Source organism: Enhydra lutris, unplaced genomic scaffold (assembly GCF_002288905.1).
Source record: "Enhydra lutris kenyoni isolate GAN:26980312 unplaced genomic scaffold, ASM228890v2 scaffoldscaffold72, whole genome shotgun sequence".
Taxonomy (NCBI): Eukaryota; Metazoa; Chordata; class Mammalia; order Carnivora; family Mustelidae; genus Enhydra; species Enhydra lutris.
In genome coordinates, this window is record NW_019154156.1 from 5739205 (window position 1) to 5751550 (window position 12346).

General features: G+C 34.0%; 1 protein-coding gene across 6 annotated transcripts in view; it reads left to right on the plus strand.

The window, feature by feature from the left end:
• The first annotated feature begins 582 nt into the window (after window positions 1-582).
• Window positions 583-12346, plus strand: part of LOC111159953 (coiled-coil domain containing 91) — a 267794-nt gene continuing 256030 nt past the window's right edge. For 4 of the 6 annotated variants that reach the window (XM_022522669.1, XM_022522673.1, XM_022522672.1 and 1 more), the window contains exons 1-2: window positions 583-628; window positions 2729-2807. In XM_022522669.1, the coding sequence (XP_022378377.1) occupies window positions 599-628; window positions 2729-2807 (109 nt within the window). In that variant the 5' untranslated portion in view covers window positions 583-598. Of the gene's footprint in view, window positions 629-2728; window positions 2808-11080; window positions 11140-12346 lie in introns of those variants that run through there. The other 2 variants (XM_022522668.1, XM_022522671.1) reach the window with 2 other exon arrangements.

The window sequence follows — 12346 nt, forward strand, 5'->3', positions numbered from 1 at the left end:
TTTCCAAAAGTGCAAAGCAGTTTCAGCTAAAAATACACATATCAAAATGCTCCAGAAGTTGTGGCCACAGCTCAAAAATGCTGATCAATTTTGAAAATCTAAATCAACCTCGGCCATGAAACCGAGGGAAGAACCTTTGTGGTGGGGGACAGAGTTCCAAAAATTCACCACAGTCCTGTTCTTAGCTGGAGTTTGTGCTGATGTTGCCAGACAACTGAGGAATAGATACAAAAAGCAGGAAGCATTATTGAATTGAGCCCTAGCGCCAATTTGGGAAAAGCAAATTAAAATGTAAAAGAATATTTTTCCACTCCTGGCGGCTCAACACAAAATGGCAAAATACATGGTTGCTGAAAAAGTCACAGAAATTGCTAATTTTGCCTGAATGGCTCATTTTGCCAAAAAACCTCCAGTCTTTTTGCATTAAAAAATGCATACCCATATAGTTAGAAAAAGTAGATTTTTAAAAAAATCTCAAATAGTTTTAATTTACAAGTCAAAATATATATACATTTAAGTCAGAAAAATGTTTTGACATAAATGACTGTGTGTGGGCTTGTTTCATTGTCTTCTGATATTTTTCAGGTGCACTTGAAGAATGGATGATGATGATTTTGGTGGTTTTGAGGTATGTGCAATTACCTTATTTTGCTTATGTAATTGCTTTAACTTTTTGGGGTTATAATGCTGTATATTATTTTGAAAATGTAGTAATCATTGGCACTCATGATCATTTCTTGATCATTTTTAATGTAACACTGGAATAAAAAATGAAATCAAGGAACATGAAGATATATCCCTTTTGAGAGATAAAGCTAATTATTATTGAATGTATGGTCATGCCCATGGAATGGCTTAAGTTGAGTTAATTAAGTGCTGCTAGTAGAAGCATTAAAGAAGTTTTAAAAATTGTCAGCTGATGATTTTGCTGGGATACATGTCTGTTAGTAAATACTTGTGAGATGAAGGATGAGTATTGCAGATCTGTCACATATTTTCATGTTTACACCTGTAATGAGTTGATTTAGTGTATTAACTACATAGTGTTTTGGTGGCTTATAGGGCTAATTAGTATGTTTGTGTTGTTAGATTATTCTCTCAGGTTTAAGTTGTATGCTTTGTAAGTGGAAATTGTTAGCTGAAGAAGCACTGTCTTTTCCTTAATCCTTTTCAGTGTGTGTTCATTTTATTGAAATATTTTGTAACCCAGTTATTTTTATGGAGCCAGTATAGTCTTGCAGGAAAATCTCTGGATTAGGAGTCAGGATGCCTGAGCTCAAGTCCTGGAACTACCAAGTGAGCTCTGTGACTTTTTTTTTTCCTTTTTAGTAAGACTTTCACCTAATTTGGAATTTGGTAAAAAAAATAAATAAATAAAAAGAGATTGTATATTAAAAACCAGGACTTTAATTAATGACATTAATAGGAGAAACAAGATATTAAGTATATACTCAGTATTCTGAATATTATGAAAAAATGGTGTGAGTTTTTTAAGAATAGGATCATTCATTTCTTGTCGGTTCTTAATGTCTGTCAATATGGACATACCTATTTTGTGCATTTTTTCTGATACTGGTTTATGTTTGGCAGATTTGTATGGTTTTTTTTTTTGCAATTTTTAAAATGTTTTAGGTTTTGTTGGGTGATTAAATCTTCTGTTACTGAAATTAGCACTTAAAATTTTGTTAAAATTTTTTAAATTTTGAGGATAATAGATGTTTTAGAGATCATCTTAGTTCCTTGTTTACAAGTTGTCAGTTATTTGAAGGTTTAAACTTAGTACAGTTTTCTTTATTTAAACCATGCTTGATTTATTATATCAGAAAAAAATAGAGTAGGTAGTTTTCCTCAGAGTAAAATTATACTTCAATGTTACAGTCAATGGACCTATTCCTTTCAGTATTACATTACAGTGTTAACCAATTATTCCAATTTAATTAGTTATTAGCGTTCTTTCTTTTTCTCTCTGGTTGTAGAAATATGGAAGATTTCCATCCTTGGTTATGTAAACCATGTGCATTTTTTGTAGTTTATAGATAATAGTTACTATATTCTGTGGCACTTAGCTTCTGTGGCAGATTGCCTCAGTTGACTTCTGCTTGGCTGACAACTCAATGCTGAACCAAATTGAAATTCTGGTTCTTTTTCTCAATAATAACTTTGCTGTGATCTGAACAATTAAGAGAGAAAACTTACCCAGAAACTCAACATTCAGTAATTGACTGTCCCTTACTTTTAAAAACTGTTTAATAGGAAGGCTTGTTAATTTAAAACATCAGTTTTATGAATTTTCTAAATGTTGAATGCTAGGAAGTCTGCATGGTAGATTATTGAAGAATATAGATGAATCCTGTTTCTTTAGATTGATCTCCATTAGGTCTTGTGCTAATTAATGAAAAAGATGTACTTAGAGTACTTAGATGTAAACTTCTCAAGTGAAAATGTGATCGAGGATGTGTAAAAGAAAATTTTCATTGGCAGGAGATATATTTTAATAAGGAAGGGAGATTTTTACTTAAAATTAACAGAGCATGCGTACTGGGGGTGGGGAGTAGTGGTTGGGGTGGTAACTATGAAGACTGAGAAACAATTGAGTATTTGGAGGGGATTTGAAAATGTGTGGTATATAGCAGAGAATAAGCCTGTGGGACTGGAAGTCTTGGTTGCTTAAATAGCATTTCTATTTTTTAGATCTTCAAAAATAAATTTGCCTTTTTCTTCCCCCTAGGCTGCAGAGATTTTTGATGGTGGAAATGGTGAAACGCAAACTACGTCTCCTGCCATTCCTTGGGCTGCTTTTCCTACAGGTACTACTCTGCAGTAACTAGAATTTTTTTTTTTCTTATTGAACACTTTGCCTTTTCTTTGAAAGCCTCTTTTTTACTTTTGCTCTTGGCCTTCTTTGATCTGAAAATGGAATGACCCAGATTTAATTTAGGGTTTTTTTTAATAACAAATGATAAATTGCGTAACAAATTCTGCAGTGTGGCTTGAGGCATGATTCCAAAAATGATATCATGAACATTAAATGAAATTAAAATATAATTTACATTTCCTAATCCGTCTTAGTTTCAGGAAAGTGAGGTACCAAATAATATTTTAGGCTGTCCAGTTTGTTAATTAAAAAGACTTCTTATTCTTATAGTATAAAAATATCCTAAAGTAATTTAACATCTTCACCAGTATTTAAATTTAGAAGTGTGTGTTTTTTTGTTTTTTTCCAGGAAGGTCAGTCTAAAGTATTAAACATTAAAATTTAGCCATCCAAGAAATCAAATGCAAAAATAAATTCCATTATGAGAGATATTTTATGGAAGACCTAATGTTCAATATTAATATAATTCATGTATAAATAATATTTTGAATTTCCTAGGCTTTTTGTTCTGCCAAATCATTGTAAAGTCAGAAGTAGAAGATGAAAGTATCCTTAGCAGCTCTGCCTTGTCTTAGATATTAGAGTTATTCATCCTCCAAATATTTTTCCAGTGCTTATTACGCATTAGGTGCTATGGGAATGTGTCCTTTACTTCAAGGGGAGATAGGACAGGCACATACATACTTATAATATGAAGCAGATTTGTGATTTGGGGAGAATGAAGATTTCATCATCCATTCGTTTAGAAAATATTTATTTCATGCCTGGTATGAGTCCAGTACTATTCTTGAAGCTGGGTGTATATTATTGATCCGGGCTTTGAAGGATTTTCATGATTTGAATAGGCACAGATGGGAGAATGGGGAAAGATTTTGAAGTGAGAAAAAGCAATGAAACAAATGTGTAAATGTGGGAAAGAGAATGACATAGTTAGGATGCTCATTCTTGTTTGAGGGATTTATGTATGTGGTTTCCTTTCCCTGGAATTTCTCACCTTGTTTCCCACCACCACTCTCTCCCGCTCCCTTATTATACTAACTCCTATTTGTTTTATGTGTTGTTTTAAAAGGCTTTAATATGCCTTTTCTGGGAAGCCTTCCCAGAGAACCCTCCCACATCTCTGTGCACCTATTTTCTGACTTGTAGTTTAGGCTGTAAATTTTGTGGGGATCGGCACTGTGTCTGTCCTTTTGTTATGTCTCAAATGCTGAGTTTAGTGCCTGGCTTATAGTTGGTCCTCAGTAAGTATTTATAAAAAGAGTAATTAAAGGAGAAAAAAAAAAAAGAATAAGGGAAGCCTGGGTGGCTCAGTTGGTTAAGTGTCCAGCTCTTGGTTTTGGCTCAGGTCATGATTAGGTTATCAGATCAGCCCCACCTCTGGCTCTGTGCTCAGCAGGGAGTCTGCTAGAGATTCTCTCCCTCTGCCCCTTCTCCCACTCGTGAGCATGTGTGCATATACTGTCTCTCTTTCAAATAAATAAATAAATCTTTAAAGAAGTGAATAACTGAATGAATGACAACTAGAGTGGCAGTGGAAATTGATAGAAAAATTGGAATACTGATATTTATGTAATGGTTTAGGATTTTCAGTGTGTTATCATGTATTTTATTGTAAAGTAGGTCGAGCAGTTACAATATTATCTATTGTACAGATGACAAAATGATGGATTATAAAAGCTTTGGAGTTTGATACAGGTAAATATGTTTAGGAATGAAATCTAGTCTATCAGATTATATTTCAGTTCTTTTTAAGTTAACTGGTGGTTTTTGTTTGTTTGTTTGTTGGTTGGTTGGTTTTTTTTTGATTAGGGGAAAGCATCAGCAGGGCCACCTGGCTGACGGGATGTGAGGGTGAGGCAGGAGTCAAAATTGATTTTTGAGGTTTCAAGCCTTGATTCTAAAGGAATGGTATTGCTTTGAACAGAAGTAGAGAATTTTAAAAAAGTTGGTTTGGGACAACATGAAGACTAAGGAATTTGTCTTAGACTTGTGTATTTAAGCTGCCTTCAGTTCAGGAGAAAGGTTAAGGCTGGTGTTCTTCATTTGGGAGTTTTCTCGTAGATATGACAGTTGAAGTTGTAGAAGATAACTGTGGAATCAGTATGTAAAGAGATTAGGGTTAAGTAGAGAAATTTGGATGTCCATAATTAAGGAACAAGAGGAAAAGAAAGACACAGAAGATTGAGAGATAAGGAGAGTATGGGCTAGGCATCAGGAGTAAAACATTTCAAAGAAGTTATGGTCCTGGTGGCTAAAGGCTGTATGTGAGAGAGGTTAGTGTGATCAGAGACTGAGAAAATAAGGCACAGCCAGAAATGGCTTTTAAGGAAATGATTTCAGTAGATTGGAAGTTGAAACCAAATTGTACTTCTTTACAAAAGCAAGAACAGAATCTGTTTTCCTATAATTGTGGCAGTATATTAAAGAATTGTATATTATGGCCAGATTATCTACTTCCTGTTCTCTAATAATGAATATTATAGGTCACATCTATGTATATGTCCATATTTGTAGGTCAAGTTCTCAAAGCCTAATTAGAATTAACAGTTCCTCGGGGTACCTGGGTGGCTCAGTGGGTTAAAGCCTCTGCCTTCGGCTCCGGTCGTGGTCCCAGGGTCCTCGGGTCGAGCCTCGCGTAGGGCTCTCTGCTCGGCAGGGAGCCTGCTTCCTCCTCTCTCTCTCTCTCTGCCTGCCTCTCTGCCTACTTGTGATCTCTATCTGTCAAATAAATAAATAAAATCTTTAAAAAAAAAAAAAAGAATTAACGGTTCCTCTAGTGTGTGCGTATGTACACACAGACAGCACACCCAGTTTCTCCCTCAGTCCCGTAAGAAATCAGACCTGTGGAAGGTACTTTTTCTGCATTTCCTCAGTGACTTGCACAAGTAGAGATAAACTAACCTGGCCAACAGCTGAAGTGAAGACATGGTAGATGCTGGCTCAGCCAAGTAATCTTTCTCTTTTGTTGAAGATAGTTTCTCTTTCTCTGCCTGCAGGAGCCTCTGATTCAGGTATCTGGAAGTTTAGACCAGAGTGATCTGAACAACCTAATTAGTATAACAATTTAATCATTTCCACACTAAAGTCCAGAGAAGATAGGAAGCTTTAAGAGATCCAATGTAGATTCTTTTCAGTTCAAAAAAGGACTTAATATTCTCCTTCTGTCTGGTTCTCCACCTACACCCTAACAGTTTGTAATCTATATGAAAAATATTTCTAAAAGAGATGATTATTAATCAAGTTTTACCACAGCTTAAAATCCAAGAAGATTACTCAGAAACATTTGGTTTAAGTTTTTAAAGTATTTGGGGGGAGAATAGACATTTTCATTCTTGGTGTTAGGATAAAAGATTTTAAGTAAAGAGTATAGTCATAGGCTTCATGTGTCGAATGATTATCTTGGTGCAGAGCTGGCAGTTAGTTGGAGGGTGATTTTGTAATAGCAACTGGGATAATTAATTTATCTTAAAAACAGTGTCTGCTTATGGCCTGCAATACTGTTAATGAATCAAGGTGCCTCAGGACACACATCTCACTGTAATATTCGTGTTATTTGCATAGAGGGACCTTTTAAAATGCTAGTTTCTGTGCAGAGCTGATGATGATGTTAAAAAATTGCCAGTTAGAATAAATGAAATGCACATGTTGGTTCCATATCCAAATTGTTACCTCTAAGCCCATATCTCATCAATGTATGGCATCTAACCTTTTGAATGTGGCTCCATACTTCCGTCATCATGGAAGTTGGAGTATGTAAGCAAGAGACAAGCAAATACCTTTTCCTCCTGCCTTTACTCTCACGAAAAGTGTGGTAATTATTACTTTATCTTAGTGAAAGATACTCAATGAAAACAACTGCCTTTATTGGGCATTTTCCTCTCTATTTCGTAGTCTTTCCTTTTAGCTTACTTTCCATGGTTATTTGTTTTGGGAAGCCTGTGGCTGGTCAAACTATGATCTGTATACATTTTGTGTCTGGCTGGTGTCTGTTCTGTCACTTTGCCATTGCTCTGATTGTAGTACATTCCCTCATCTCCTATCTGCTTGAGTCTCATTTTTCTTTCAGACCAAGGTATGTAGAAGTTTAACTGAATCCATATCTTATAATTGCTCTTACTTCTGAACTACTGTGTCATTTTTTTTCTGCATCATTTGCTTGGCACTTTGGCCAGTTTTGTTTTTAACTGTGGTTAGGTAACATACAGAATTTATCATATTAACCATTTTTAAGTGTATAGTTCAGTATTGTTAAGCATATTCACATTGGTGTGCAGCCAGTCTCCAGAACATTTTCATCTTGTGAAACTGAAAGTCTGTAGCCATTTAACAGTAACTACCCATTTGCCCCTACCCCCAGCCCCTGGCAGCTACAATTCTACTTTCTCTCTGTTCTAGACAACTCATATAAATAGAATCATACAGTGTTTGTCTTTTTGTGACTGGCTTATTTCTCTTAGCATAACATCCACAGGGTTCATCCATGTTGTAGCATGTGTCAGAATGTCCTTCCTTTTTAAGCCTGAGTAATAGTCCACTGTATGTACAGACCACATTTTTATCCATTAATCCATTGATGGGCTCGGGTTGCTTCCTTTGACTGTTGTAAATAATGCTGCCAAAAACATGGAGTAACTAATTTATATTTTTAAAAATATTTTATCAATATGACTGCTGTCTATATGTGTCTTCTTTAGTCTAAACCTTGGTGGGTAGAGACTGTTTTTAAACCTTTGTGAATCCTAAGCACTTAGTATAGCATGTGCCTTGTTAATAAACAGTGCTCAGTAATTATTTCTTGATGATTAGTAGAACAGATTTGCCTTCAAAAGTAACTCTTTATAAAAATTTTTTATTTTAATTTGTCAATATTATTAGTTTCAGGTGTATAATATAGTGATTCAATAACAGTAACTCTTTTTAATTAGTTTTAGTTCTTAGGCAGTAACTAAATAGTCTTACAATCACAAGGTAGAGGAAGGCAAACCTAAACTTGCCTTAAAAAATATAGTAATCTTGGAAATCTTAGATAATTACTCAAAGATGACAAAGAAGCTATACTCTAGGGTTTACTTAAGTTTCCTGGTCATTCCCAAGACAGACAAATGACTTGGAAATAATGATTAACAAGAGTAATCACGGATTCACAGAAAGAGAGAACAGCTCTTTTGCTGTTTTTTTGTTTTTGTTTTTTTCCTAATTTTTTGTCTGGTCCTACTGTATGGCAGCAGATAACAGTAGAGGAGAGTAGAGGTTAGACTAAATTTTAGTTAAAAAATACTAGGGTCTAGAAGCAATAATAGTAGTATCGAGTTATTTTACTGACTTTTTTTCTTATTTATTTTTCTAAATATTTTTCAGAAGGAAAATCATTCTAGATTTTGCATAGCATATAATATCTGAAAGTTTTTGAGTTAACTACACAGAGAGCTGTATTTTTTAGAAAAAGTTTTTTTTTTCCCTAAAGCTAAGAGATCTTTTTTTTGAAATCGTTATCAACTATCTTATAAATTTTTATAAGAATGATAGTGTTCTACTTTTTGGGAAACTACTTTTCAAAATGAATGTTTATCTTCTGATACACACATGTACCTATAAAAGCAAAAATATATATGTACACACACACACACACACACACACACACACACACACACACACACACAGTTATCCATTTAAAGGTGGATATTCTGATTTCTCCTCTTTTCCTCATTTTTACCCCATAAAGCAATTTGTCCTCCCTATTGTATCCTTCTGAAGGGTACAATAGTTCTAAGAACATTATACTATTAGTCTTAGTTTGGATTCAGTATGTTTTTTGATTGTTTTCTGATTGTAGCAGACCCAAGTTTTCAGAATATATGGGATTTATTTAAATGAATTCTTTAGGTTTTTTTTTTTTTGTTGTTATTCATTCATTCACTTAATTCATTCATTTATCAAATGTTTGAAAGTATACTGTGTATCAGACACTAAGTGCCATGTGCTATGGATCTTATTCCATTTTCAGTGATACCATATGAAAATTGTCATCTCAAATGACTGAATGTTTCATGGAATGCATTGTTAATAGTGTTAAATGCTTTTATCAATAACTTCAGCTTCAAATGTTTGATAGAGATTTCATGAAAAAAAATATTAGGTCAGAAAGTGTTGTCACGTTGCCATTGTGCACAATGTGTGTGGTGCTGTTTTAGAGGCAAATGACTGTTCACTTTTTACTTTTTAACTGTATAAATTTAAATTGTCTAGAAGGCGAGGTGGGAGGCAAAACCTTGAATACTGTCCTTTCCAATATGTTTCTAAGTTACTTGTAGCACTACACAGAACCACATTAGAATGCATTGACCATCAAAGGGAAAAACAAGTGGTCTAGATAGATACTTTAATCCAAATTAGCTCCTTCAAAACAGCTTATATAGAGGGCAAACTAAACTGTCTGTCACAAGCCGACCCTTTAGAAGGAATAATGGGAATTGGACCAGCAGATGTTGAACCAAATAACTTAGATGTGGTTCACTTTGCATCTGGAGCTATTTGCATACAAAGCCAACAGGAAAGTTCAAGCATTTTTCTCAAGACATTGGCAGAGAGAAACCTGGAAGACAGATGCCTTTTTGATTTCATGGTTCAGTTTTTCCATTCTCCATTCTCCTGGCCAGGAAAACCTAGGACAACAAATCGGTCATTTTATTAATATCCCATTACTCTTCTTGCTAACCTTGTTTTTCCAGTAGAATCTGTGTTACACATCTCCAGGAGCTCAGAACCTGAGTCCACACATTTTTGTTTGAGAAAATATTGTTGTGATATTTTTCTTGAAATTAATCTGTGGTTTGTGCATAGTCATAGTAAACATTAACTGAATTCATTGGTCTCAGCTATATTTTCGGTAAAATTTGAAGGTGACTTATATTCACAGACTCATAATAGACAGTTGGATAATGTTTAAAACTTCCCATCTCTTCAACTTTGTATCCACATTAGACATTTTGTTAGGACATAAATTGGATTTCCATTGTAGTATAATAATTTTATAGTATTTCTAAACAGATTGTTTGAATGGATGATTGCCAGATAGCTTCCTTTTGCTACTTTCTGTATTTTTTTCTTAACTCCCAGGTTATCAACTCACTTTCTTTTATTCTGGAACCACTTTTTATAAATGATAACTAAGGTGATAGCTTCTATGAAGCTATGAGTTATTACTGTATATGTAATATTAGTTTTCAGTAATTTATGGGAGTTCCCATTTTCATTAATTGCATATAATAGGGACCAGATCAGTGATATTTGTCATGACTTTGAAGATTGGGTTTATAGTGTGTTTTAGAGGCAAATAACTTGACTGTGGAAGGAGGAGTACCAGCTGTGTAACTTCTCTGAAACTCAGTTATTTAATCTATAAATTGAAGAACTAGATGATATCTAAGTGTTCTTAGATTCAAAATTTTGAATTCCAAGTTTATTTATTTATTTAGTTTTTGGTAATACGAGTAGCTTCTACTAGGTGAATCTTGGTGTCTGGTTTTAACTGCATAGTCCAAGTGATATGGTACTAATCTAATAAATCACATGTGCTCTATAAATAGCTTTAAACATGGAACAAAACTATTAATATGAAGTACTATAATACTTAAGATAAACTTTTTTTCTATATATTTTAATTATCAGTTACTATTTAAACTGATTCTTGTAATATTTTATGGTACAATCTTTATGCATTCTAATTCTGATCTTGCTTTTTAAAAAGACTGCTTTGATTTTTAGGATGTTATAGAATACACTAAAATTTTTTTAAAATAGAGCTTTGTAGGGATTTTCTCATATTACTGAAAAATGAAATTTGGCAGTGAATCATTTTTCTGTAAGATGAAGATAGTACTCTGACTCTTTATCATCATAATCCCAAATTAGCCCCCCAAAAAGAATTTTTAAGCTCTGTTTGGCTCAGTAACAGTAGGAATCATTGCTTAGTGCTCTTTTACCAACTCATAAATTTCTGTTAAGCTACCCTTATGAATTATATTTCTTTGGTCTCAGAAAATACACTCTTTATTGTTTTGACAGCTGGGCACACACACATATGTAGTATAAAGGTATGAAAGAAATGGGAAATAATATTAAAATTATACAGTGAAAATTTCTTTTCTATCTTGGTCCTGTAGTCCCACTCCCCTGATAGAACTTGTTTTACATTTTGTTTTGTAGCCCTCCAGATACTGTACAGGTGAATGGAAATGTGAATGTGCCCTCTTCTTTTTACACAGGTGACCGTGTCCTTTGTATGTATATGTGTATGTCCTGTGTATGCTTTTTTTCCCCCACAGTAACTTGGAGATCTTCCTAACTCATTTTAGTGGTTGCACAGTGCTCTTCTGCATGGATGTACCAGTATTCAAGTAACCAGTTATTTTCCTCCCAGTTTCTGGCTACTGTAAACAGTCCTGCAGTGAACTTTTTTTTTTTTTTTTCCTTTTGGACTTTCCCATTAATTTACTTTTGATGTTCTCATTTAATATTTAGTGAGACTTGTAGAAGTATCCATTTATTGAGGCATTTGGAAGCTTGAAAGATTCACATGCTATACTGTGTTTGCATATTTAGGGCTGTTTCTGGAGAGAGATCTTGACACAAATTCAGAAAAAGGGATGCAGTGAATATTCTTAAATGTATTTTCAGGAAAGCTATTTTAATGAAAGTCATTATTTATATTATTTCTGTTACTTTATGGGAAGCTTATTTAAAATTAATAGTTCACTACTAAGATAATCATAGAGCATACTTGTTCTCTAACTCTAAATAATGTCAAATTTTATATTTATATTTTATATTTATATTTAATATATATTTTATATTTACAAGTAAATATTGGCCATATTGAAGGTGATGGTAATTTTATGAGTACACTGCAAATGAAATCTTCAGTTGACTATGGACAAATTAGTGGTAGCATGGTGGGTTGAAATGCTCTTTAGTTGTCACATTTTATTTTTTATGTGTAAAATGATGTTTATTGGAATAGCTCCAAATTAGAAACAGCCCAAATGTCAGTTGAAAGCAGAAGGCTTAATATTTTGGGCATATATTTATATAATAGAACACTTAAATACCTGGCAAGTTAACTTCAGCTACATAGGGCTGCATTGAAGAATCTCTTGAACATGTATACTACCCGTATAGTGTCTTTAAGGGATCAGTAAGAGGTCTCAGTTGACAAAGTTTTCTGTAATTTCTGACCCTAGTTCCAGAATCTGTGAAGTCTAGAGCATCATCCTCCTTTTGGAATCTGAATTCTTACTATTCATGAGATGGGGGCTCTGTGTTTTGGCTAGAAAGCCAGGGCTAGGTCTGATTCAGAGTGACTCCTATGTATGAGTGTTCTAAAGGGCAGCAGTCATCATTCTGTTCAGTCAGGTGGGATGGTATGGGGTAGAGAGCAGGGAGTAGACCTTAGGTATAGGGGCTGTGAATGAG